Below are 27,830 nucleotides of genomic sequence, written 5' to 3'. Positions count from 1 at the left end.
GCTATTTGTTCAATATATTTGTTAAGTTCTACCCACTTATCATTGCACAAGTCTTTGACAAGACATCGTCTCCTGAACAGCACGTGTGGCAAGGTGTGTCCAACATGGGCACAACAAAGTTGCTCTTGAGTGATTTTGGTAAATATATGCGGAGTGCTTGCCAAAGAACGACAAGTCATTTATGAATTCTCTATAATAAATAATGTTGAACATTTTAATAGTATTGAGAGCTCACAGATCAACTTGTGAAACACCAAAATATAGCGAAACTTAAAATTGTTCAACTCTCAAATAGCTACATGTTGATGACGTCTCTCTCCCTCTCTCTCTCTCTCTCTCTCTCTCTCTCCCGCCCCCCCCCCCTTCGGCACTAGGATACTTTAGGTAAATTCAAGTTGGATTTGGTCATTGTTTCTTTATCAAAACTTTAAGAAAGTTGTTGAGAAACTATCGTCCCTCTCCCCCTGCTTCCCCTCTCTCTCTCTCTCTCTCTCTCTCTCTCTCTCTCTCTCTCAAGGTAGGCACATGTAGCCCTTTGTGATGCCCAATCGGAAGGAACCATGTCCTACTACTAATTTGGAGATTTCTTGAACGTCTACAAATTGTTTCAAACATGGTGGAGACCCCCACCCCTGTTTCATCATGTTCAACCACAAACCCTTCAGGTCACTATGGCAAGAAGAATCTTGAATGGTCTGCAAGCAGTTGTCTGGACTGCATATGAGTGATGGTATTCGTTCGATATTTGTGTTTGGGTTATTTGTAGAATGACCTTAACAAAAGGCTTGCATGCATGTACCCACCCACACACACACACACACACACACACACATCATGTGCAATAACAAAGAGTATGCCAACGACTCATAGATAGCCACAATTGTGTGTCCATAGATGGGCGGGTTATAGGCTGTGGTTTTGATTCGTCAATCGGAAGGTTGTCATGCCGTGGCCCATTTATAATGTAAATATATGTGCATACACCTTTTTGCATGGTTTTGGATGCATGGAATTGGATGCCATCATGTATATAGTGTCACATGCTTGTTGACGATTACTGTCATGTCCATACATTACTCAAAAATTGGCCCTAGATGTGACTCGAATGCCATGTTTTATCACTTCAATTCTTGCCTAATTTGGTTGAAGAATGTACATATGTCAAGTGTTCCATGGTGGAACAATCGTCTCACCTACAATGTTTAATGCAAGTAAAAATTGCCAAAAATAGTAACTAGCATGCATAGCTATCATAGATGTGTCGAGACGTCATGATAATATATAAATTGATGTTCAATATGCAATTTTATCCCAAGGAAAATTTTCCACAAAAATAGGGATTTTCTCTTGCTTCTTTGGGTTCTTAATACTAGATAGAGGTCATTTTTGGGCCTGAAAGGCATAAAAATGGTAAAAGAAATAGCCATTTTTGAGTGTGAATGCACACAAAAATGACACACCAATTTTTTTGCACGAGTTGGGAAGCAAGGGGGCTTGTATGAGTAGTCACTATGTATTACATGCACCAAATTAGTGTGATGCAATCACTACTCAAGTGTTAAAGCTTCCATGGCGTCTCATCTTCAAAGATTTTAAGGGATCAAGGTAGAGGACTACAGCATTGCAATTACATGTTTAGCAACCTTTAGTGCAAGACACAAAGGGTTTTGCTTAGCGTATGTGTGTTCTCGAGTAGCACAATCTCTTTTAATGTTTTAATAGAGAGAATTGGGGAAGATCACATCTAGCAAGCACGAAGGAAAAGAAGGGGTGCCGCAGAAAGGAGATGGCGACCAACGGCAGGCAAGTTGATGCAGGAGAATGGTGTTGGGAGAAGACGCCACTGAGGTGAAGGCAAAGGCAAATGTCACTATTGGGAGTATTGTAGTGCTGATTTTTGTTGGTGTAGTTGGGGGTAAGTGTAATAGGTCGTACCCACTAGAGAAATAAAATCCATCTTGAATGTAGGAGAACATGGTGCAAGATTTATCCTTTTCTTCCATTTATAGGCACAATATATAATATATTGGGTCTACCTTGCATTCTATTAATTAATTACATTAAAAGATTCCCTCTCCCACTCATGACGATGCAAAGTCTGTTGTCTTTGCTCCAGTTCCCACGTCCATCAAAGCCGACATGCTCCTTCTGCACCCGCTCTGCGTCGCAGGCAGTTGCGCGTGCCCCCTAATTGTAAATATGTGCAACGGTGCCTGGACGAGACAGCGCTGCCCACACCAGACTCAAAAAACAGAGAGACATGGCGGCCTATATCTGCTCAGCTCCGAGACACAGAGAATACGAAAGAGAGAGAGAGCTCTGCACGAGGCCAACGTCCAACAAGACGGAGCCTCTGCTGTGCACTCTGCACCTTGCCCACCTGCCTACGCTCGAGCATACTCTGGGCCCTAGCCTTGCTTTGCTTGAGATTTCAGGCGACTTTCTCTCTCGTGAGGCATGGCAGCTGCATGGTCATGAATGCGCAGCGATGGGGGTTTCTGCCCGCAGACCCCTTGCAAATGAGCACGCAAGAGAGACCACACGGTTGCAAGCATCGCGTCTCATGCCCGCATGCAAAAAAAATCTCTCTCTCTTTCTCTCTCTCTCTCTCCCCACGTGTCGACTCCCTCCCTTTTTCCCTACCAACCATAGCAGCATCTCCCAAGATACCTCTTAAAAGAAATGATAAAAAGATTGAACGGACATACTAGAGAGTCTTCACAAATTCCCTGTTACTTCCAAGCATCCTCATTTCATCTTTGAGAGCAGTCTGACAATGACTGAATATCGAGCTCGTGACCTCACCTTTGACATAAAGCATTATGCATTGAGCCATGCCACCGCAAGCACTTGTGTAACAAGTGCGCTCATGCCTACCCATTTAAAAAAGGGCTTTGTTGCTGCCTCATGCCTCTTGCAGCCTTCTCTGCCACCTAGCACGGTCACCCTTGCCCCTTTGTGCCCTCCTCTCCGTGCCTACCATTTGGCGAGACTCGTCCCTTCTCCTATTCACTCACAAAATGGGCATCTCCTTAGATTCTCACTAATGGAAATCAGTTCTAGAATTAAACCTCTCTACCCCCATTTTTCAAAGTGGTAGTGGCATTATCTTTCTCGACTTAGCGAGTGCATACTAGCATGTTCTAAAATAAAAATACTTGAATTGAAAGATTATTTTCAAAGACTGTCCTCTAAAATAAAATGCTCCCCTATGGCCTCGTCGTCTGCTCACCTCACCTTGCCGCTCTTGTTCTCCACTGCACCTGCCCCACATGCATTTTGTGCCAAGTAGCCCCTCCTCCACCATCTAGAACTGCCTTGTTAGCACCTGGTTCTAGTACCACTGCTGATGTCGATGCTTGCTTTGTGCGCTCCCACCTTGTCCCCATTAAGCCTCTGTTTCGCATACATATTAACCAAAGCACCGCCAAGCACGACATCTTTCCTCTCATTGATGTCTTATGTAAGTCCATATGACTTCAAGGTGAAACCATAGGTGATTGCATCAAGAGAAGTGCCTTCCCTTTGCAACCTTCTTGTCTAGTGAGTATTGCTCCTTTCCTACAAGTCCCCCCCCCCCCCCCCCCAACCCACAAACCCACACACACACACACATATTTTATGCAAAAGAGAAGATAGGGAGATATTTTCATGCAAAAGTCAAGCTTGGGGGAGAGAGAGAGAGAGAGAGAAAGGGAGAATTGGTCGTTCTCTCCCTCCTTGTGTTTTTCTTGCCACACACACACACAGAGAGAGAGAGAGAGAGAGAGAGAGAGAGAGAGAGAGAATCGAATGGATTCTCTCATTTTCTTTTTGAAAATGGGTATCACATACTGGTATTCCTAAGTCTATCTAGGTCTACTCTACTGGGTCTACGTTCTTATTAACAGGAATCTATAGAGATTTTGATAAGCTTTACAAATTGATTTTAAAGGTAGTCCACATCAGCGAGATGCACTCAGAAGGCTTTCCCATCGCGAAAAAAAAAGAACGCAGCGATCATGTCCGCAAGCGTCTGCAAATCGTCACGCCAGTTCCCAGTTGTTTCGCCACCGACAGTTCTCTAGCTGTGTGCAATTTTCACCCTGGGTTCTGGCAAAGCGAAAATTGACGCTTCAGGTTTACATGCAAGATCCATACTCTCCTAAAGGGAGAGTATGGTTGTTGTTGCCATCACCTACGTTGCACCCGCCTCATTGCCTCTTTGTGCTCCATCATGGGATGTGTTCCTCTGCGACCACACCATCGCCCCTACCTCTACTGCCCTTTGCCTCCGCTTCACCTTTGTCTATAGTGCCCTTTGACTGCCTTGGCTGGACTCTGGGAGACAAATGCGGACTCATGCAGCACATACAGACATGGCATCTTGCTCGTTGGATCCGTGACTTGCAAGACACAAAACACCTTCCACATCGCCTCTGGACTTGATTGATTGCTTTGTTGGTTAAGTCCCAGGATGCAGTCCTATGACAAAATAAAATATCCCTCCCTCATCACGCCTCCATTTCGTCGCTACACGATCTCACCCAAGCATCCCCCGCTATCCCCTATTGCACGTCCGTTGCAGAAAAATACGAGCGAGAGAGAAGATTAATAGAGAGAGAGAGAGAGAGAGAGAGAGAGAGAGAGAGAGAGAGAGAGAGAAGCCTCTCTGTCCAACCTTGGTACTTCTCGCCCGTTACTAACTTGTGTCAATCCCTTGCATCATCCAGAATGCACACTGCGTCCCTTCTTACCTCACAACTCTCCCATCGACGCATTGCTATATCCCTTTGTGCATGATGATGCTCTCATCCGCCGCATGCAACACACACAGTAACAGTCATGGTCGTAGTCATCAACTCCCTCTCTAGACGCGTCCTCAGACCCGCCTATCTCTCTCTGCACCTCCCTCCAAGTGCCCTCCACCTCTGCCTTCACCCTCTCCTCTATCGTCCCTACAACTTCCAAGCCGTTCACCATCGTCAAGCTCCCCGTTGCATGCTCAGACGGAGCATCTCTCCACACAGTGGCGTTTCCACTTTACAGTCCGTGCACATCCAATAAGTCTCCCCTGTGCATCTCTAGAAACAAGATATTTGATCAACTATGCCACGTGCTGATAGCCCACCCTTTCCTTCTTTTTTTTTCCCCCCCCCTCTTTTTTTGCCTCCAACGCACACAAAAATCCAAGGAGATTCCAATTAATGCGACCCTTACAAAGATTGGCAACGCCTATTTGGATTCAACAAAATTAGAAGGTCAAAAACTCAAAGATTCCAAAAAAATCAAAAAAACTTACGTTTAGTGTAGTCTCCCACCTACAAATGGTGGGATTGCACTAAAACTACATAGGAGAGTCCTATCAATATCATTTCATCGACCTTACATACCTTACATACGCAAGAAATCTCTACCTACATAGTGCAAGGAAATTGTGAAGAGAAGGAAATGCTATAAAAAAAAAAAGGTAAAACCAAGAAATGCACTCTACCACTTCTTTTTATATGGAGATGAAATGTCTTTTGAGTTTCCATTTTAATGGGCTTTCATTTCCCATGGCTTTTCATTTTCGTGGAGCTTTTCAATTTCCTATACTTATCCTTCACTCATGCATTTCAAATAATATTTATTTTTTTGAGATTGGGGGACCCTAATGGTGGCTTCTATTTCTTGCACATGAACTTTGGAAAATGGTTAATATACTTTGGTGCTACCTAGCTCTAGAGCCCCCCCCCCCCCCCCCCCCCCCTTCCAGAAAACAAAAAAAGGATGGACGTTGGGCGAGCATTGTTTATGTGTGTGGACGGATTTATATTGGTCTATGGTGCAATCTACTCTTCAGGTATGCTCGTATTATCACCAGACCGCCTCTTCCCTGAAACCATCACCGGGCACCTACTTGCATTCACCTCTATTTAGGATGTGGTCACGCGAACTTAGTTCTTTGTTCGAATTGTGCAAAACGTCTGACAAGCTGCACCTTTTCATCGGGATTGTTTTGCAACTATGGCTGAGTTCACAACAGGCAACGGAAGAAAACTGCAGCGCACCTGCACCTAATCTTTGCTCACCAACTAGGAGAGTCTGCTTCCGACACCCCCTCCCAATCCCCACTTCCACCCTGCACATAAGTATGAATTGCAAAAAAACATTTATTTTATATCATTTTCTTCAAAATAAAAAACGAATGTTCAACTCTTTCTCAGTCTCTTTCGCCCCTCCCCTGTGTTCACATTAGATGGCATATGACAATCATCATCCCCTCTTCCACCCTCTCCAGTGGGAACAATTAGGCGGTGAAAGAGTGCACACCCGGAAGATGGAGGCACATGCATCACACAAGGGAGGTCGTGGGTTCGAGGCTTAAGGTGAGGATCCAAATTTACTCACTGGCCCGAATTTACGTATTGGTCCGAATTTACTTTTCGTCCCGAATTTACAAAAACACATCCGACGGCTCGAATGACCCTCACCGTTGACCCCGTGTGAAAAGCCACGTGCCAAATAGTGCGGAGGGCGCCCCCTCATCACTATATCACATGATCATGCTCAAATGGTATCAATGGTGGAGGAGGAAAACGCGGAGCGCGCCAATCGTGGAACGTCAAATTCTGCAGTTGCCCCGAAATTACTAATTTGCCCCAAATTTACTAATTGGTCCACATTTACAATATGACATACTTGAATCCCCAATATTTCAACTAGATTGCTTCGTTAGCTATGTTTCGTCGAATTGAGATCGAACAAAATATTGGAAACTGAGAGAGTAAGAGAGAGAGAGAGAGAGAGAGAGAGAGAGAGAGAGAGAGAGAGAGAAGAGAGAGAGATTTCATGAAAGAGTGTTAGATTTTTTTACCTGAGAGTGTTTGGGATACCGATCGTCGTGGTTTAGTCGTGTAGCTCTGCATGAATTGGTTACCGATCGTAGTGCTTCAGAGGGGTACCTCGCCAAAAACCACAAGGAGTGTTAAGAGTTTTGCCAAGCTCAATGTTCATGATCATACAAGATGTCAATGTTATTAATTGTTTGTTGTTCCATTTTTATGTTTTAAAAAAAAGGAAACATGCAAGTCTCGTTGCATGGGGGAGTTTGCAGAGTCCTCCCCAATTTTTATAATACGAGGGAACGTGCCATTCCCATGGCAGCGTGCAATTTTCAGTGTGTTCATTAACTGCATTCTGAGTGTCAAAAATCAAAAAATAATAATGTTTACTCACCGCGCGATTGAATGTCTATCGCCAATGGACTTCCTTGTATCAACGATGTTGGGCATCTCCTGCACTTAACCCGCTGCAAGAGACGACATCCCTGGGAGGATACCCTTCAAGAAGATTTTGTGCTATTGTGAGAACACCACATTTTGTATACATATCGATCAAACCACCACCAAGCATGAAATCGTACTCCCAACAAACGTTGACTAGAGATCATATCGTGAATTTTAATATCTATGGCTGTGTACGTCATTGCATCTGCTGACCCGCATGCCTTCTAGTTTACTGTGTAGGCGTAGTTGATTGCATCTGGATAGAGACCCTTCTTGCGATCTGTTTTGCACAACCTGTAATCAATCCATTTCAAGAGGCGATATTCCGGAAACGAAACTCCTCAAGCACTTTTTCTGCCCATATCAGCCTCTTGCATGGAGCTACATGCCTTCATGCATTGATAGCCGACTTTCGGAAATCAAGTAAAAAAAAAGAAAAAAAACTCATTACACTCCCCCCACTCTTAGTACCCCCCCACCGTAACTTATTTTTTCCCCCTCCCGCCCTACGGGCATCGGATAAAACCCTCACACTCTCTCCCCCCCATTTTCCCTACATACCCCCTTTCCTAATATCTCTCTCCCCCCGATTTACCCTCCCCAACCAGGCAGAAACTCAGAGAAGGAACCCCCAACCCCTCTCTCGTGCTCCCTCGGTTTGAGCCACGTGAGAACACCCCCACCCCCCCCCCCCCCTCTCTTTGGCCCGCCAATATTCCCTCCCCCCCGACCCTCCTCCCTCTTCCCCTCACCACTCGCCTCACTCTCCCTCGGCTCATTCACACCCCCCCCATTGACTTATTTCCCCTTCGTCCTCAAGCCCCATGCAAAACAACACCACCCCCCCCCCCCCCCCCCCACCCACCCCTCTCCCTCTCACCCACACATCTCCCATACCCCGCCATTCCCCCTCTCCCCTCACTCTCCCTCACACACTCTCTCTATCTCTTATCCCCTCACCCCTATCCCCTCCCCCTCTCCCTCATTCTCCCTCTCACGGCCACGCCAAGCTCTCTCTCTCTCTCTCTCTCTCTCTCTCTCTCTCTCTCTCTCTCTCTCTCTCTCTCTCTCTCTCGGGCAGCACTGCAGTCCCACACTCACACACACACCCCACAACACCCCCCTCTCCTCTCTCTCCCCATGCGCTGTGCGCCGCGCGCTACATTCGATACACACACACACACGCCATGCGGGCAGCAGCAAATACACACACACACACACACACACACACACACACACACACACACACACTCACCCACCCACACACACTCACACCCCCTATCCTACCCCCCCCCCCCCCTCCCTTTCCGCCTTGCGCAGAAGAGTAAGCCGCTGGCCATCCGCAAAAGAAAAAAAAAAATTAAAAAATTATATATATATACAATATATATATATATATATATAGCCCTCCTTCCCACGCACGCTTTCGCACACACATACCTATACAAAACACACACACACACACACCCGCCTCATGCACAAATACATACACACACGTATATATGCACCGCATCGCAATACGAAGGAAAAGGCTACGACATCAACAAACTAAAAGAAGAAGGATCCAAAGCACGCGCCGCCAACAACAAAAATTAGAAATGCGCCGAAGGCATGCCCCGGCCGACTCCGAAAAGAAGTACGCTCGACAACGACGCACCAACAGCACGCCATTCGCCAAAAACACGCAACCACGACGCCATCCCAGTAATTTTTATGTTATTTTACCATTATCTTCAATTTTTCACCCGAGCCATTGTAAATTTCCATTTTGTAAATATCCTCTCTCTAGGTGATGGTGACAAAGGCTCACCTAGAGATTCCCATCTTTTAATAACCTTTCCCAAAACAAAGCAAGGGTCAACCACACCAGGCCCACCACTTGCTTTGTCTCCCCAATTAATATTACCCTAACCACACTGGGATTACCATAATCCAAGCAGCCAACACCTATAAATTGGCACTGAGAGGTCACTATCGGGGGGGGCAACTTATGTGGAACCAAGTATTGGGTAGGGTGTAGTAGGAGGGATTGACACCATCACCATCACGGGGAGGGGGTCTTGTGTGTTGGGTTTGCCTTGGAAATTGCACCATGCGAAGGGAACCACATCCACCTCTCGACTCCAATGGTCGATGCACACACGTATGCATGCTCTTGGCAATGAGTATTCATCGTCATTGAGTCGCCCTAGAGAACGCACCAAGTAGGTTGCACCATCTCCTCTCCCTACCTCTCTACCATCACGGCATGCCACCTTGTAAATATTGCAGAAATAACTCACCCTCACACCCCCGAGGTTGTTTTCATCAATTGCAAGTATTCTCTCTCTCTCTCTCTCTCTCTCTCTCTCTCTCTCTCTCTCTCTCTCTCTCTCTCTCTCTCTCTCTCTCTCTCTCTCTCTCTCTCCTTTTCTCTCTCTCCGTGTGTAGGCTTGCGGTGTTCATATCACCGTGGGCTTTGCGTCCTAGCCGCTCAAAGCTAGGTGGTGCCCCCTGTTCGCTTTACCGTGGCAGGCTCGAGGCGAGCCATTCGGCCCCCGGCGTTTTAGAGGCCGTCGGGGTTCGGGGTCCGCTTTGCGTCCGTCAGCATGTGTACGGGATTGCATCTGGAGAGAGACCCTCGCTTCGCATCTGTTGAAAACAAAATAGAGCTTGCTGGCCCTGCCCTTGTGGAGCAAATCATGGAATCAGCACATTCTAAGAGTCGACACTCAGGACACAAAGCTCCTCGAGCACTTGTGCAAAGCCACATGCCTTGAATGAATTTGGAGAGATATACTTGCTTTGCGTCTGGTGAAAACAACCTACAGCTTTCCCGTAGCACATTTGGCATACATATCGACCAAGGCATTGCCAAGCACGGAAATTTTTTGCAATAGCCCTTGACTAACAATTTCATAGTTAATTTTTAAGCCATATCAGCATCTTACGTATAACCACATGCATTAAAGATGCACGCTTATGTGATTGCATCTTGAGAGAGGCCCTCGCTTTGCATCCAATGAAGACAGCCAAGAGCTTTCTAGCCTTGCTCTTATTGCGACATCCCGCAATCAATGCTGACATTCCAGATAGGAAGCTCCTGAAGCAATTTTTGTGCTCTCTCAAGCGCACCACATTTGGCATACATATCGACCAAGAGATTGCCCACATAGCTGATAAACATTAAAAACGAGGACAGTCACATGGACACTCGCCATGCTCTCATTGTGCACATTCTGGAATCATTACGTTCATTGGAAGTGGTGGCATTCCGGACAGGGAGCTCCTCAAGCACTTAGTGCTTTCTCAAGCCTTCCGGGCAATCCCCAGCTGCTCAACAATAACACTTTCAGGCTTCAAGCCAAGATCACTGGCTATGAACTCAGCACCAGTGACGATGGCAATGTCCTGCAGTAAGGCTTTCCGTCTCTCACCAAATCCTGGTGCTTTGAGAGCAGCCACTTTCATGATTCCTCTCATCTTATTCACCACCAGAGTTGCTAAAGCTTCTCCTGATACATCCTCAGCAATAATCACCAAAGGAGCGTTCAGCTGTGAAACTTTCTCTAGAACTGATAGAATGTCTTTGATGGTGGCTAATTTCTGATCAGTGACAAGGATTCTTGCATTATCAAGTTCCACAATGAGCTTTTCTTGGTTAGTCACGAATTGAGGGGAGATATACCCCCTGTCGATCTCCATTCCTTCTTCGACTGTGATTGTCATCTCAAAGGATGATGATGATTCAATTGACAACACACCATCTGGACCAAAGTTGTCGATGGCATTAGCAATCATGGTACCTATGGCAACATCATTACAGGAAGAAATAGTCGCCACAGCTTTGATATCATCACGGCCCTTGACAGGTGGAGATTTCTGTCAACGGAGAGAGGGAGAGGGAGAGAGAAGAAGAAGAAGAAGGAGAGTATTTTAACATCGTAGAGAGACGGATTTTCTATCAACGCTAGAGAGAGAGAGAGAGAACGACTGCAAAAGCCGCTATTTTTAGTTAAGCCACGTTTTTTTTAGAGCTTTACAGGTCCACGTTTTTAGCTTTTGAGTGACATTAGCTGGAGCCACGTGGGCTGTTGAGGGGCCATGGAGAGGAAAACGGACACTACGCTAACGAAGTAACGAACGCATGCGGGCGTAGTGGTTCATCTCCCCGGAGAGCCAGAGGATCGGCCCCCTATGCTGTGCGTGCCCATCCTTTTCTCTTCTTCTATCGTCTTTCCTGTGCGAATTGCGAGCTTGAAGGCCTGGACGTCCGGAAGTTGAACCAAGAAAGTATTTTTCCTGTCTATGTATCTGAAAACTGTAGGTGATGCCATGTTTTCTTTGGTTCCCAGCCCACACAACCTCCGCAGGGCTTGTCCAAAACAAAAGTCTGGGTGTTCACAGAGGTAGTGAAGCAAGGCAGATATTGCAATCGACTTTCCTGGCACCGTCAAGGTCGCTGGTCGGCGGGCAGTGCATTCTAGCGCTTCATCAACTGTATTTTCTGGAGCGGAATCATTGTTGCAGCCGACAGATTGACGACAGGTCAGCAGGCGTAATAATCCAGCAGCAGCCTCTCAATCATTGCCAATGATTGTGAGCCCCATCAGCAGTCATAATTAATCATCAGCTGGTCGCGAATGATAGTAAGCCCCGTCAGCATGTGTAATCTTCTCTACGCTGCAGGTGTCCTCTGAACTGTACCCTGCGCAAGCCTAGCAGCAGTTGAGAACCTGTGTGCAACTCTACAACCTTCGTCAGCATCAGATCAGCTAATTGGCCCGCCTCCCAGCGACCCTTGACGGTCGGGAATGGACACTAAGTGTCCATTCCCTACCCCTTGAAGGCATATGGCATTGTGTAAGAAGTTTCCATGGGGAAGAAATATGCATGGTAGGATTGTCAGTAGGGGAGATTTGTGCTTGGCTTTTATTCAACACGCGGTGTTTTCATGAAGCATGACATGATCTTCCCGTTTGGGATGTTGTCTCTTGGAGTGCGATTACTGCAGATATGCCCAATAGGGTAAGGGTGGGAAAGATCCTGGCTGTTTTCAGAGGAGGTCAAGGGAGGGATTTCACAATCATCTATGCTTGAATCTCAAAGGCATATGGCATTATGCAAGAAGTTGACATGAGCAAACAAATTCTTAAGGAGGTGGTCAGTCAGGGGCTTTTGGGAAAAATCTTCGTGCTTAGAAAGACTTCGGTAGACATGTATGCCAAATGTGGTGCAACTTCATGTAGTCTTCAGACAATGCTGCCAAAAGAGTACAGTTGTTGTGATTGTGTGTGAGTATACATGCAGTATGTATTCAATTGTATAGTTGCATACTTATAGGTATGTTATATGTCTATCTTCATATCAGTAAAGCACATACATGTGTTTGTGTGTATGTGTGCGCTTCTGGAAATTTAGCCAATACGTAAGTTATGTTGGTGTACCGAGCTAGTCGAGCCATTGGCAGTGCTTGCGGATTTCTCCTTGTGAGCCGATAAGTACATTATGCTCAGATAAAATGGAGATGCCCTGTACAAATTGCTCAAAGAAGTAGTCATTCTCTTCGGCCATCATCTCCACATAGGGCTTGGTCCTTGCATCCAAGTAAAGCTCATTATCCAGCCTCAAAAGCCCCTTCTTCTCCATCACATTCTTGTAGTAGTTATTGTCGAATTTCATCGGCGTGATGGGATCATTCCTTGAGTACTCAACTGCCTTTGGGTCCGGGGTCGGTGTGGGGCACCTCTTCTTCAGATAAAGAGAATAGTCTGCATCCAATGTGGGGTCCACTGTTGGGTAGAGCCTATCAACTAGGTGCTTGCAATGGGTCCGGCCGACCGTATGCGCCCCTTTGACATACTTAGCAACATTAGTAGATGGTGATGTAACTAGATAGCAGGCCATTAGCATGCATAAGAGAAGGATTGTAAGGTATATTTGCACGTACCAGCTAGGGCAACAGCTTGAGAAATGTTAAGATTTAGGCTGGCCATCTTGTTCAGGAAGGCGTCCACATCTGCATCATGCGGCAGAAGCTCGCTATCTGCGGTATTCATGCTAAAATTCCGAGTATCCTTCCTCCCAGTCTTCACTTGAAAATGAGGCCCTCCAAGCTAGTATGGGGGAAACAAACAGATTGACCAAGTTAACATGGTGACAAAAGGCCAGTGTGTGTGTGGAGGTGCACATGCAATATTAGTACCATTGCGATGCCATCACGTCCAGAGAGAATTAGGATGTCTGCGCAAGAAACAACACCCGGGCACACTTGCTCCACTGCCTCCTTCATCTGATTCACATATTTGTAGTTCCGCATCCCAAAGTTCTTATCCGAATCCTTTTCGCCCGCATGCCCCGGGAGGGAATCCAGCAGGAGGGACCCGTCACATCCCTGTCAACCGTCATCTCTCTCTCTCTCTCTCTCTCTCTCTCTCACACACACACACACACATACACACACGCACACATTTTTGTGCGTGCACAATCCTCTCTTCAACTAATGACTAATCAGGAACCCAAGAACTGATGTTCAAGAGATATAAGCTTCTTTGAAAAACCTGAACAGAACAATCATGGAAGATATTCCTTGTGAACGACACCGCAGAGTTGCCGTGGATGCCGTAAATTCGCTCAACTTGCTGCCGCACAGTCTCTTCAGCTTGGGGGCAACTCTCGTCATAGTAGCCATAGCTCAACCCCTCCGAAACATCATCCACCTCAGTGCTGACACAAACACTCAAAGGCATTAAGGTGCCCAAGAAAAGCACACTAAAAAAAAAGATCAGTCTAGACATGGTGAACACACATAGAGACTAATAGACTCTCTCTCTCTCTCTCTCTCTCTCTCTCTCTCTCTCTCTCTCTCTCACACACACACACACACACACACAGAGGAAATACATTATACTTGCAATGCTAATTTATAGTGGAAGCTGGCCATGCATCGACATAGAGTTCCCTTTTCCGCCCACTTACTGGAATGTGCATCATATTGCACTCTCTTATCCATTACCTTTGCAAATGTTGTGCTGCTTCCTTTGAAAACTGCCGGCCCATTCAAATGTTAAACGCTATTGTGCACACGGCACTTGGTGTATTGTGGTGGACTTTTGGATGGAGCTTGCTGATTGACCACCCGAAATGGTGGCCTTTGCACAATCCCTTTCTTTCCATTATTAAACTCTCTTGGATTGTTTTCATTCCTCTTGAAGAACATGGTTTTTTGTCACATCCTATTTATAAGTCAATACCAATCAAAGACATGTGTGACATGCGCAATGCGCATGCGTGCACATTGTGTTTTCAATTTGAGAGAGAGAGAGAGAGAGAGAGAGAGAGAGAGAGAGAGAGAGACCCATAGAGCTTGAGGGATAATTTTATAGTCCTTGACAATCAAATATGACCAATGGAGCCAAATGAAACATGCCACATGCTCTGTGTTGAACTCATCAATGACTGCACGCTTCAAGGTTGTGGACATGAGGGTGGCATTGGAGTTTCAAAGTGTTTGAAAAGAGAAAGGTATGCAAGCAACCAAGTTTGGATGTGATCATGAGATAAGCATTCAACCAAGGCATGATGCTTAGACTCTCAAACTCGCAAGAGGCATAGTGTGTAAATGGAGGCAATCTTCCCGACCTCTCTAATGTCTTGTCTCACACTACCAAGAGTGGGGGATATGCCATATTGGTGCTTATGGTTCAAATTGCAAATAAGGGGAGAGGCACAATCATGTATGGGTGAGTTTGTCCCCTCTCTTAGAAAAGAAAACGTACTCAAGGACAATGTGGGCAGTATAATATATAAAACACAAGTTTCCGTAGTTTTCTCACGTCATGATATGACTGTCACAAAGTCGGCTCCTTTAGTGTGGGTCTAGTGATGCATCATAAAGTAAGTGTATTGCATGTCATCTTCACTCTTCTTGATATCTTGCATCCATCCTAAGATCAACGTTTGGATGGTGAATGACTTGTCTTGCAACAAGCGCAAGGGTTGTTGTTAAAGCAATCCTTTGCAAAAGGCCCTAGTTTGCCACATTCATGGCATTTCCTCCCATTGTTAGAAGATTCGTCCTAGAGAGAGAGAGAGAGAGAGAGAGAGAGAGAGATTGGCCCGTAGATAGATAGCCAGATGAATGATATTATAGTTGTTAAAGGTCAAATATGACCTAGGGAGCCAAATGAAACATGCCACATGCTCTCTGTTGAGCTCATTAGTGACTCAATGCTTAAATATTGTGGAGATGAGGGTGGAATTTAAGAGTTCACCACATCCATGGAGTGAAAAATGTATGTAGGAAATGATCTAAGCTAGGAAACAAGCTTGGATGTGATCAAGAGACGAGCATTATGATGCTTAGGGTCTCAAACTTGGAAGACGCGTAGTACATAAACGACTAGACTCTTACCAATGTTCTAGCACCTTGTCTCACATTACAAGGAGTGGGAGCTATGCCAAATTGCTGTTATGGTTGCAGTAGTAAGGGGATAGGGTGGGTTGGTCTCCTCTTTGAATTTAGGGGCATGTGGATGGTATAATATATACATCACACATCTCCATATATTTTCCCATGCTAGGATACATTGGTGTTGTAGCAAAGCCTTATTTCATGAGGGGTACAGTGATGCGGCATGAAATAATTGTATTGCATGCCCTCATGCTTGGCCATCTTCAAAATCACTTCTATCTCTTCTTGATATCTTGCATGATGCATCCATCTTGAGCTCAATCATTGAATTCAAATAGATTTGTCTTGCCACAATGAGCCCAACGATTCTTGGTGAAGCCTTTGCGACATGCCCTAGTTTGGCACATTCGTGCCATTTCCTCCCCTTGTTCAAAGGCTTAACCTATTGAAAAGGGTATTAACACTAGTTTTGTAATTGGACTCTCAAGTGTCTTTTTCTCCTACCAAGCTTTTGCATTTATTTTGTAAAGCTAAGAGCAAGTTGTCAAGGCCATGTTCATACTATAGGTAGGTTACGAGGTAAAAACCAATGACAAAAAAAATTCCATGCCAAAAACCATGCTATTTTAAGAGATTGATGATAAGTTCTAAGTTTGAAATTTCACCAAAATTTGAAGGTGTTTTGGCCACAATCTCATAAATGCTTATAGATTCTTGAATAAATAAAAAATTTTATGTTTATAAAGCTGATTTTTTATATAGAAAATAGAAGAGAGAAAAATTGCCCAAAAATTAAGAGAGAGAGAGAGAGAGAGAGAGAGAGAATCTTGAATTTCTTATTTTGGAAGTATGTGAGGAGGATGGCTTCAAGATGCCTTGTCCTATTCACATTTGTGACACCCATTCTCCAAATGTGTCAAAGTCAGTGATGCAGAAGCATAGAGTTAGGGAGAGAATACACATGAGAGAGCGAGAGAGAGAGAGAGAGAGAGAGAGAGAGAGAGGGAGAGATCAGAGAGGTTCATGTAGAGTGCAAGGAATAAGAACGGACACAGAGTGTCAGTGGAGCTCGATGTGAGGATTAGAATATTTCACTATTCCTTATTGTTCTATATGATCAAAACTTTAAGAATAGACAAGGTTAGTACAGTCAGTGTGATAAATGTCCAACCAATTGGCTTGAACCCTAACAATCTTCCACTTGAAGGACAATGTGGCCCAAGTGGATATAATATGTACATTTGTACAACCATGAAGCAATCCTATGGCTTCACCTTACACCCATGATCTTCATGCAATGTGCAAAGCGCTTTAAGGGTAGGCTCTTTGTGAGAACATTTGCAGGGTTGTCATTTTCATGAACCTGCGATTGCTAGCCAATATGTCACGTATCACATGAGAACGGAATTTCTATGTGTTTTGACTTGGAGTGAAACACATGATTCTTTGCTAACACAATTACACTCTGACTATAACAATGCAACATTGGAGTCTAAGTAATGTCAATCTCCCACTAGGTGAGCAAACCACACAACTTCTTTGATAGCATCAAAAACTACCAGATACTCTGCCTCTCTGGTGGAAGATGATGTACAATTCTAGAGAAATGATCTTCATGACGCGACTTCTCCAACAAATAGAAAAACATAGCCAAACATGGATCTTTAACTATCCACACAACCTCCATAATACGCATCCGTGCTACCCGGGGAGTCCACTATGTAAAACTTGCATATAACACGTGCGAATAAGAGGTATTTAAATAATCCCTTACTTGTATATTTTCAAGTATTATATGTACCCCTTACTTATGCATTTTTGTAGAATAACTAGCCCTTATGTATGAAAATTTTCACTTTCTCAATTAAAAAACCCTTTATGTAGTACATTTTTCTGTAAATGTATCTAATTATAAATCCCTTATTTTGTTTGCACGTGCTATCTTACATATTTTTTAGTGGACGTACTGGGCATCCGTGTAACCCACCATGGATACATCAATATTCCCAAAGCATAAGCACTTGTCTCTCGTACCTTTCAAATATCTCAAAATGTGCTTCACTACTTCCTAGTGCTTTTGGCTAGGATTTACCATAAATAGCAGCCTTGCATATCTTCGAAGACTCTGTAAAGTTTCCTCCAGCATAAGCTGCATCGAACTGCCTCTCTCTCTCTCTCTCTCTCTCTCTCTCTCTCTCTCTCTCTCTCTCTCTCTCTCTCTCACACACACACACACACACACACACACACACACACACACACACACACACACATCATTTGTGATATGGTTTATTTTTCTAAAACTAGACCTAACTTTGTTAAACACACACACACACACATACATCACTTTTTGATATGGTTTACTTTTCTAAAACTAGACCTAACCTTGTTAAACACACACACATGTCACCTAGGGTAGATCTACTTCTTATTTTTTACCTTAAAACTTGTGCCTCAAATTATTAACCTGGCTCTGCAAATAAAAACCCCTCTATATGATAGCTTTAAACTGTAGCCCACATAGGACTTAACCCTCGCCTGTGTTAACTAGAAACCCATAATGTGGTTAGTTAACCTATAGATACTCTAATTACTTCGATTTTTTATGACCCTCGGGTTTGCCCTTATATAGAACTCCACCCTAATAAACTCCTAATAGATTGTGTGCAGGGGAAAAGTCCCTAGGATGTTTTTTTTAAATGGGGCTATTACCCTAGTACACAAATGTGCATGGCCTTTTATGAGGAATATTTTCCCTAATGTGATGGTCATCAACCCATCCCTGCCCCCGATGCTCTGCGACAGTCCTTGTTGCCTTCACGTGTAGTCTCTCACGCACACTCTCTTACCCTCACCCTTCCACCATCTCCATACACTTGCTTGTGTGCATTACAGGAGCTTATCCTGGCCTACCTTCTTGGTTATTGTGCGGATCTCGTCAATATACTATACGAGGTTCTTTGTCCGTTTGCAGTCGGTGGCTCCCCTATTTAAAGGTGAGGGAAGCTCCTATCCCTCCCTTAGCCTTGATTTTATTGTGTGTATCTCGAAAGAGAGTTCATGGCATTTTGTGAAGTGCGCGAGCGAGAGCATGTGTGTGTGTGTGTGTGTGTGTGTGCAGCGATGGAGAAGAGAGGAGACCTTGTGTTTGCAGGGGCTGAAACTCACTCTCTTCATGTGAGCCTCCTTATTCTATTATGTACATAATGAATAAGTATAGTGGGCGGGCACCTGGCCTAACCGGCCACATGGGGCTTCACCCCAACAACCTCCCACGTAAAAGCCAGTGTGGCCGTGAGAGAGAAAAGAAAACCGTACAAAACCTGTACAAGGCCATCACAAGTATGACCTCAGCCAACGCCCACTGGCTCACTTAATCTATGTGCATCCAGCTCTAATTGTAGAGGAAGTATAGAGCGATCGACACCATACTCCTCACCAAAGCCGCACACATCCTGCAGGTATCTCACCATACGTTGCAAAGTACCCCTATGCTCAAGCCCAATGTCAGTCACTGCACGACTAACTGCTCCCGCTGCAAATGCACCTATCGCAAATGCAATCTCGGGTTTCGAGATGAGTATCTCGCACATGAGACTCCCAAATGCTCATGCAATCCTAGCAATGTCTGCCAATCTGACCATCTCAGTCAAATCTGGCTTAGAACTCCACTCATGGAAATCACCCTGACACCCGAACTCCAATCCCTAGAATTTATCCTCGTGTCCATCGCCTGTCACATGCGCACCAAGAGAATATGTATGTCCTGAACCCTGTGTGGTAAGAGCAATGTCTAGCTCTAACTCACATACATCAGCCTCTGGCCTAAGCATATCCATGAATGACTGAATCACGGCTGAATCCTCAGCACTCAAGCCATCCATATCCGTCATCGTATCCACGAATGACATGCCCTGTTGCACAACTGGCTCAACATGCTCACAAACTGGAGCATCATGCAACCTATCCGCAAAGGAGACCTGCCTCATCTCTCTGCATGGCTGCGTACTCACGAAAACTGTGTCGTCTTGCCCATGACGTACTCGCATCGCATGAATCATGCCAACACTAGCACCTCTAGCTATGACTAGATGTCCACGATGCAATCTGAAACTGTGCTCATCCAGCACTACCTGGCATCCACTATCTCGTAAGTGACTCACAGAGATCAAGCTCTGTGTCAAACCTGGCACATGGCGTACATCTCGCAACACATATGATGCACCACTCGGCAATGATAGTCTGACATCTCCTGCACCAACTATTTCATGCACTGAACCATCAACTAGACACACATGTCCAGGCATACCACTACCATATGTGCTAAACCACTCACGACTCGGCGTGAAGTGAAACCTAGCACTCACATCTAGTATCCAATGTGAAGGTAATGTGTCGTCAAAAACTGACATAAGAAAGTCAAGAGTAAACATGGAAGCAAATTCGACATCTCCGTCATGCGTAGCCACATACGCTACATCTACTCCCACATCATCTAAAGTGATAGCATCCCTCTTGTGCTGTCTCTTGCGCTGTCTCATCCACCAAAAACAACGCCTACGTACATGTCCTGTATGACCACCATGCCAACACACAACATCTCTATGTCTGCAAGATCGTCCTTTGACCATAGGAATCTCTCTAGACTCATTTGTGCCAAAAGCATTGCACAATCTTTGCCATAACTCTCTAGTTGTACATGCATCCAACCCAATGCGATAGAAAGACTCACCAAGGTGTAACATGATCTTTGAACGTTCAAGCTCATCCAAGTCCTCCCACTCATCGTCAGTCATAGACTCTAGCCTAGCATCCATGCCCTGTAGTGGCAACACTTGGCCCAACTGAGTCAATGCATCATGCATACCTGCTTTCCAATGCTCAAAGTTTGAACCATCAAACTTTGTATAGAAAAGCACAAACCCTGACAATGATGTACATGCCAAATCCATGGTGATAACCTGTGACAAGACCAAGCACAAATCGATCAACTGACAATAGCCAAAGCCTGGCTAACTCATACACCAAGTACTGTCAAAATACAACATAAGCTGGCATAAGCTATCTAAGAGAAGTATCAGCAAATATGGCGATCAATGTAACGAATTAAGCGAGCAAAACCATTCAAATGATGCCAAAACACCCGCTCTAATCCTAAGAGCACTATGTGGTAATCGATGAAACTATGATCAACAATCTACCTCCTGAAGAGATTACCACATGTATGTCAAATGACATAATCCGGTGAGCAAACACTCTCACAGGCGATGCCAAAACACTATGGCAAAGCTACTACTGAGTGCCAAATGCAATCAAAATACGATTGCAAACCATGCGCATAAACAAATAAACTCGCAAGAAAAATCCGGCAGAGTTTCGGTAGTATTTGGCTATCTAACCATAATTACCATACATGCCATAAACATGCTCAAAACAATGACCAAATCATGCACAAAATCCGCACTCAAGTATACATGAGCTGCCCCAAAGTCTCAACTCCGTAAACTTGGAAAACAATCCTTTAATCCGAAACACAAAATGCATCAACCGCACTCTACAAGCGAAGCATACACTAACATAAACCTGGATGCAAACCAACCAAAATATGACTCAAATTGATGCTCAAAATAGCTGAAAATTAGCCTACATATGCCATTGCAAGGCGAAGAATACCACCCGCCGAAAAGCGCACATCATGTGCATCCACATGGCAATATATACGAGCATCAAGCATATACCAAATGTGTATCAAAGAGCATCCAAATTAGCTGAAAATTCAACTCACAATTATGATATAAATGCTTGCAAATCTCTCTACAAATCCGTGCGCCACACTTTCCGAAATCTGCTCAATCGCATAAGTCAATGCACATAACCTGTGATGAAGCCACTCTCGAACCTGAGAGTCCACAAGAATGCATACATCCACGAAATGTTCTCAATGTGTGCGCATAAATGTGTTGAGAATATAAACCCACACTCTCTTCACTGAGAGAAAAACATCAATGCGCAAAACAAGAGAATGACAAAATCTCAATCCGAGCTCTCTGAATGTAGCAAATCACCACAATATGCATACATAATCTTCAACTTTTCGAATACCCTGCAACCTGTCAGCTCATATCTTCCAAACCGCTCAGAATTTGCAGAAACTTTCTTCTACAAAGTCGTAGACCATGCGAAAACGGTTGGGAATCTAGAGAATGTACCTGAAATGTGCTGTTTATACAGGTCAAAATAGATCTGTGAAAATCTGCACCTGTGTACCCTAGACGTGCAAGCAGTTTGAGTGACGTATCTCAAAATTGGTAAAGATTTTGAGAAAACTTTATTCTACAAAGTTGAAGAAGACAAAAAACCGGTCAAAAATAGAGGGAATCAGCTTGAATGAAAACGTTTTGGTAGGCCAAAACAGATCTGCAAAAATGTGCTGCAGTTTTTGCTGCTTCTCTGCCTGCTTCAATGATGAGCTCCAATGGTGCTCCCAATCCCTGAGCTCTGATACCAGTTGAAGTGCGCAAGCGAGAGCGTGTGTGTGTGTGTGTGTGTGTGTGTGTGTGTGTGTGTGTGTGTGTGTGTGTGTGTGTGTGTGTGTGTGTGTGTGTGTGTGTGTGCAGTGATGGAGAAGAGAGGAGAAGAGGAGACCTTGTGTTTGCAGGGGCTGAAACTCACTCTCTTCATGTGAGCCCCCTTATTCTATTATGTACATAATGAATAAGTATAGTGGGCGGGCACCTTGCCTAACCGGCCACATGGGGCTTTACCCCAACTTTTTGTTGTCGAGCATACTGTGTGGTTGGAATATGTAACTACTTGCATTCATGGACATGGTCAAGCAAGGCATGGCCTCTCAGGTTGGTACCTAACCATGCTTTGATTTTTTTTCTATCAAACATCTCTGGTCTATTTCCGAAAACAGATTTGAGGAAATTTCATTGTCGAGCATATTGTGTGGTTGGAATGTGTAACTACTTGCATTCATGGACATGGTCGAGCAAGGCACGGCCCTCAGGTTGGTACCCAACCATGCTTGGGTTTTTTTCTACATCAAACGCCTCTAGTTTATTGCCGCCATAATCAATTACTTTGGTTTTCAAATGACATTACTTTATTGGCTGATATTGAACTGGTTTTCTCTCCTCTTGGGCTATGTTTTCTTCCGCCTAGACGGTGCGTTAATGAGGCTGGGAGCATTTAAAATGACTGGTTCGTGGTCTACTAATTATTGCATACTATTTTCAAAAGGGTTTTTTTTTACTTTAACATTGGTTTTAACATAACTCGCTACGATTTGCCAAATTTGGTGATTAAAAATTTAATTAAAAGGGGGGGAGACTTCATCTGGTTCTTTTGGAATGCCATGAGAGTGATTGAGCAATGTGTGTAGCTCCTTCTCATGGAGTGAGAGGAATTCTGTGTACTGATATAGGCTTGGATCAAGGTGATCATACTCTAGTGTTTTAACTCGTAACCATGCACTATTTTTTATATAAAAAACGGGTGACTACTAAGGCTGATTGGTTTCTTGTTACTTCCCTTGGGTTGGGATAATGACCATCACTTTGGGGTCGACTATCAATGGATGTGGAACACCTTAAAATAATGTTATTTTATTAGCTTTGTGCCATACAAATCGTCATGCTTACAACACTCATTGTGTATTTAGATGTATAAATAACACTGTAATATATGTTTTTTCTCAAGTATTTGCCGGTTCTGGTTATTTCAATAGGATTTTTTCCAAAAATACCACCTACAAAATCTTTTTTGGCTTATATAACTCTCTAAATTTCTCCCAACTGGTACTAAGTCTTTTCCAATTTTAGGTTTAAGATGAAAAATGGCAGCATGATTGCTAGGGGGCTTTTAGGCATAAAACTATTTTGAGGTTTGTTTGCAAGTATTTTTCTCAGTATAATTCTGAAAAGACCCTCAATAGTGCGGTCCAATATTTAAAAAAGTATTTTTTGGATTTTTCCACCATAGAAAAGAGTGACGACTTTAGCAGGCATTGAGCACTCAAGATCACAAGTTACCCTGCTAAATACTGACTCGTTTTGAGAGATCATATGATGAGATACGATTCATAAAACCATTTAAAATTTAAAGTGACTTTACCAAAAAACGCTTCATAACACATAAACACAAAACTCTATGGAACAAAAATAGGAATGAGACACTTGGATTGGAAGGGGTAGTGGCCTTCTGAAAAGAACTTAATAGAATTAAATAAATATAAAAGTACCTAAAAATTTGGGATAATTAGTAACCTTATTTATAAGCTATAAATCAAGTTCGTAAAGAGCATTGCATCTCATGTACACAAACTTGGATAAACTTTCATTGATAAATGGGCCTCTTTATACCGTGCCATACACTACAACATTGCATATGGGATTGTGACCCTTTACCTTCCACTAGCCCTTCTTTCCTTCACTCTCTACTAAACTTGCCACAATCATTTCATACCGTTGGCATACAAGCAATCATCTTCATGGCTCTTTTCATACCCTTGGGATTGCATGCACTTGTCAAACTTCATGTGCCACCACCTTGAGCCTTGTTTTAAGCCATACTATGCCTTACACAATCTACACATGAGTTCTTACCTCTTATGCTTCTCAAGTTTGACTTCAAAACCCTCTAGATATTTCATGTAGACATCCTCATCAAGATTCCCATTATGGAAAGCCATCTTCACATCCATCTGAAAAAGTTCCATGTCCTCAATGGATACTAGTCCAAGCACAAGATGCAATGTAGTAATCTTGACCACCACGGGAAAAAAAAATTCATTGAAATCCACGGCTTTTTACTTGAAACCCTTAGCAACCATCTAGCATTATACTTGGGGTCAGGATCCTCTACCGTATATTTCTTCTTGTACACCTATTTGCAATGCAAGTCTTTTTTTCCCTCTAGCACCTTTATCAATTACCAAGTTTCATTTTCCATAATCAAGTTATACTTAAATTGAAGTGTTGTTTCACCTATGGTTATATTCATTGTTCCTCACATGCCATGGAGCTTACTTCCCATTCCAGTTCCTCAACCTCAGTGCCAAAGCTTTTCAATTTGCTTAATGAAAAGATACAAATGGAAATTTTGGATCCATCATGTGTGCCATACTCCAATCGATGGTTCACTGTTTCAAAAAAATTGATACTCTAAGGTTCATACAGGACATGCAGCCAGTTAACAAGGTAACAATCCGCAATGTAGGTACTGGCGCAATCGTGGATGAATTTTCTGAAGCCTTTGCAGGTAGATCAATTTACTCTATGGGTGATCTTTACTATGGATATGATCAATTTAAGTTAGCTTTGCAGAGCAGGGATCTTACTACGATGCGTACATCTCTTGGGCTGGTAAGGATGTGCACTCTACCACAGGATGCTACTAATTCTGTAGCTCATATGATGAACGGTATGAATAAGGTATTAAGAGACTGTATCCCTCATGTTATTATGCCTTTCATTGATGATCTACCAATTAAAGGATGTGTAGAAGGATCCGAAGACGAGGTAAAAAATCATAGGGGGTGCCGGTAGTTTGTTGCTCAACATATTGCTAACCGTGATGCTATTTTATCCAAGCTTGAAGAAGTTAACACTTTCAGGGCAAAATTCATCTTTTGGTGCTAAAGAGGTTTTAGTTGTGGGGCATATGTGCAGTCCAGAAGGTAGAAGGCCGACTCCAGCTATAGTTGAATCTATCCAAAAGATGAAGGAAACATGCTCTTCAGTTATTGAAGTTCGTCGGTTTTTGGGTGCATGTGTATTCTACCTCATTTGGTTGCCACATTTTTCTCATGTTGCAAAAGTGCTTTATCAATTTCTAAGGAAAGGAAAGAGGTTTGTTTGGGAATAAGTACACACGAAGGCTATCAAGAAGCTAAATCAAATTCTTTTTGAGGATCCTACCTTGAGGAAGGTTGATTACAAATGTGGAAGGCCATTAATTTTAACAACCAACACTAATCGGATTGGTATTGGGTGGGCTATAGGTCAAGATGATGATGAAGGACATAGGTACGCAGTTAGTGTGCGCGTCTATCGCATGTGTCAATGCAAGGGACTTGCCGATACACTGTGTGCAAGCCACAAATGGTTCCAAGCGCGCAACTATCCTAAACTAGTAAGCTCAAAGATGACGATGGTGTGTCACTCACCGCTCTACATTTGCTGTCGTGGAGGATTCCTCGTCGCGAAGAAGAGGGAGATTCCGCTACGCCATGCTCAATCGCCTCGACGCCGTCGTGCCACCACAATGCTCTCTCTCTCTCTCTCTCTCTCTCTCTCTCTCTCTCTCTCTCTCTCTCTCTCTCTCTCTCTCTCTCTCTCTCTCAAGCACACACACACACACACACACACACACACACACTAGTGCACAAGGGAGACGGAGAAGGACATGGAGCAAGAGCACTCTTCTTGCATTGCACAAATGAGAGAATGAGTTATTTTAGGTTTAGATTGACTTTTATATAGGCTTGCCCGTTCACATTTGGGTGCCCACACTTAGCCAATCCTACCCAAACATTATAAGTTCCAGTTTTAGAGTGCGCCTCTCATCGGCGATCACTCTTATCCATTCCTACCTGACCGACAAACCCGGACAATAGAATAATACATACTAGCGGGTCCGACAAGCCCGGCTCGTGGCTACATAAAAGGTGATCACTTGGTGGCACCGGTGGTTAACATGCCGCCCTTCCTAAAGTAGATTCCGTCCTCGGAATATAACAGTACAGCATCGAAATCCATGATAGGAGTACTTGTAGCAGAAGAAAACAACATTGTGAAAGCTCAAAGGCAGCATGTGCAGGCGTGCAATAAGTGAGATGCATACATGGTTCTAAGAAATGCAAAACAAATTCATGAATTGTAACATTGCCAACTAGAACAAGCGTAGTACTTGAATGAAATGCAATTGAGTTAAGCTCTATTAGGTTGACTCTAAGAGAATTGCACAAGAGCTAGGGCTAAAGTAAGTACTATTGAGTTAAGCTCTATTAGGTTGACTCTAAGAGAAGTACACAAGAGCTAGGGCTAAAGTAAATACTAGATTGACCAACGTTAATTAAAAAATATCGACTAAAGAGTAGTTAACCCTAGGAATGCTTGTCGGGGTCTAAAGACTAGTGATCTTGTCACTTATACCACTTAAGTGTGATCAACATAAAATACAAGGAAGTTTGTGCTATTTGCTTTCTCTTTTTTTTTTCTTTTTTGTTGTTGTCATAGTTGTTACAAGTAGTTGGGGGACTCGAGGTCTTAAATACCAGCAGTTGGGAGACTCGAGGTCTCAAATACCATCTTGAGCATAAATTAGCCGGGAGACTCGAGGTCTCAAATACCATCTTAACACATGGAATTCCACAACACAGTCACACTTAGGTGGGATAAGCTAGAGAGAACTATATCCTCATAGCCTAAAACATTACTTAAGTTACTACAATTAATAGACTATTTGAGAATTAAAGTCTGCAATTAAGTTGCCTAGTTTAGCCTGAGGTCCTGATACCTACTTAAAGCCAGCTAATAGACCAAACTCAAAGAGAAGAACAAGGTACTAGAAGTTTGAAAAAATTATAGCATTTAAATTGGCAATGTCACAACTTCATAAATTTTATGCATTTTTAGAACTCAAATGACAAGATGCAAACATGTAACTGTGAAAAGCATAGATAGAAGGAAGTAGTACACCTGATATAATGAAGAACATCCGTTGTAACATATGAACATCCATTGTTGTTGTCCTTCAAAGGAATCCTTATATAGTCACAAACTGCACAATAGTCACCACCAAACATACACCTACCAGAGGCACATTAGTGGGAAGAGGTACTAATCCTTATTGAACACAATTAAAAAACATAAGGAATCCTAACCTAATTATTTGCACTCCCCCTAGAGAGTCAAGGGAATAGGATATTGTAGAGATTGGGGGGGAACCCTAAGGCTAAACCCCTATCCTCGTCGTTGAGAAAAACTAAGTCATCATCCGTGAGACCATATGTGCCATCCGTGTAATCATGTAAATCGTCTTCATCATTAGAGGCACTAATGTTTACTAAGAAGGTCACTAGACGTCTATGGTCATCTTGGTGAAAAGGGTAGGCTTGTGCAATGGGAGAAACGCTCTCTACTAAGTATGGATCAATCGTGGTCAAGAGACGTATCAGCCAT

The 27,830-nt window shown here is 43.6% G+C and overlaps 1 protein-coding gene and 1 pseudogene across 1 annotated transcript; both read right to left on the bottom strand.

Moving 5' to 3' along the window:
* Window positions 1–10,538: 10,538 nt before the first annotated feature.
* Window positions 10,539–10,958, bottom strand: LOC147426719 (ruBisCO large subunit-binding protein subunit alpha pseudogene; annotated as a pseudogene).
* Window positions 10,959–12,458: 1,500 nt separating this feature from the next.
* LOC147426718 (peroxidase 21-like) lies at window positions 12,459–14,047 on the bottom strand. The gene is made up of 4 exons (XM_086498296.1): window positions 13,790–14,047; window positions 13,435–13,623; window positions 13,180–13,345; window positions 12,459–13,081 (listed from the first exon to the last, which is right to left on the bottom strand). The coding sequence occupies exons 1-4, from the start codon at window positions 14,024–14,026 to the stop codon at window positions 12,681–12,683; spliced, it is 993 nt and encodes a 330-aa protein (XP_086354422.1). The 5' UTR covers window positions 14,027–14,047; the 3' UTR covers window positions 12,459–12,680.
* Between the last annotated feature and the right edge of the window lie 13,783 nt (window positions 14,048–27,830).

This window comes from Adiantum capillus-veneris, chromosome 24 (genome assembly GCF_014529385.1).
Source record: "Adiantum capillus-veneris isolate H3 chromosome 24, ASM1452938v2, whole genome shotgun sequence".
Classification (NCBI taxonomy): Eukaryota; Viridiplantae; Streptophyta; class Polypodiopsida; order Polypodiales; family Pteridaceae; genus Adiantum; species Adiantum capillus-veneris.
The sequence above is the reverse complement of the archived record's forward strand: the minus strand, read 5'-3'. Positions and strand labels throughout refer to the sequence as shown.

Coding starts and splice junctions, on each gene's coding strand:
- LOC147426718 (XM_086498296.1), bottom strand. CDS start 14,026: ATGTCTAGACTGATCTTTTTTTTTAGTGTGCTTTTCTTGGGCACCTTA. Junction 13,624..13,789: donor TCCATGATTGTTCTGTTCAG/GTTTTTCAAAGA, acceptor GACGGTTGACAG/GGATGTGACGGGTCCCTCCT. Junction 13,346..13,434: donor GACGTGATGGCATCGCAATG/GTACTAATATTG, acceptor CCCCCATACTAG/CTTGGAGGGCCTCATTTTCA.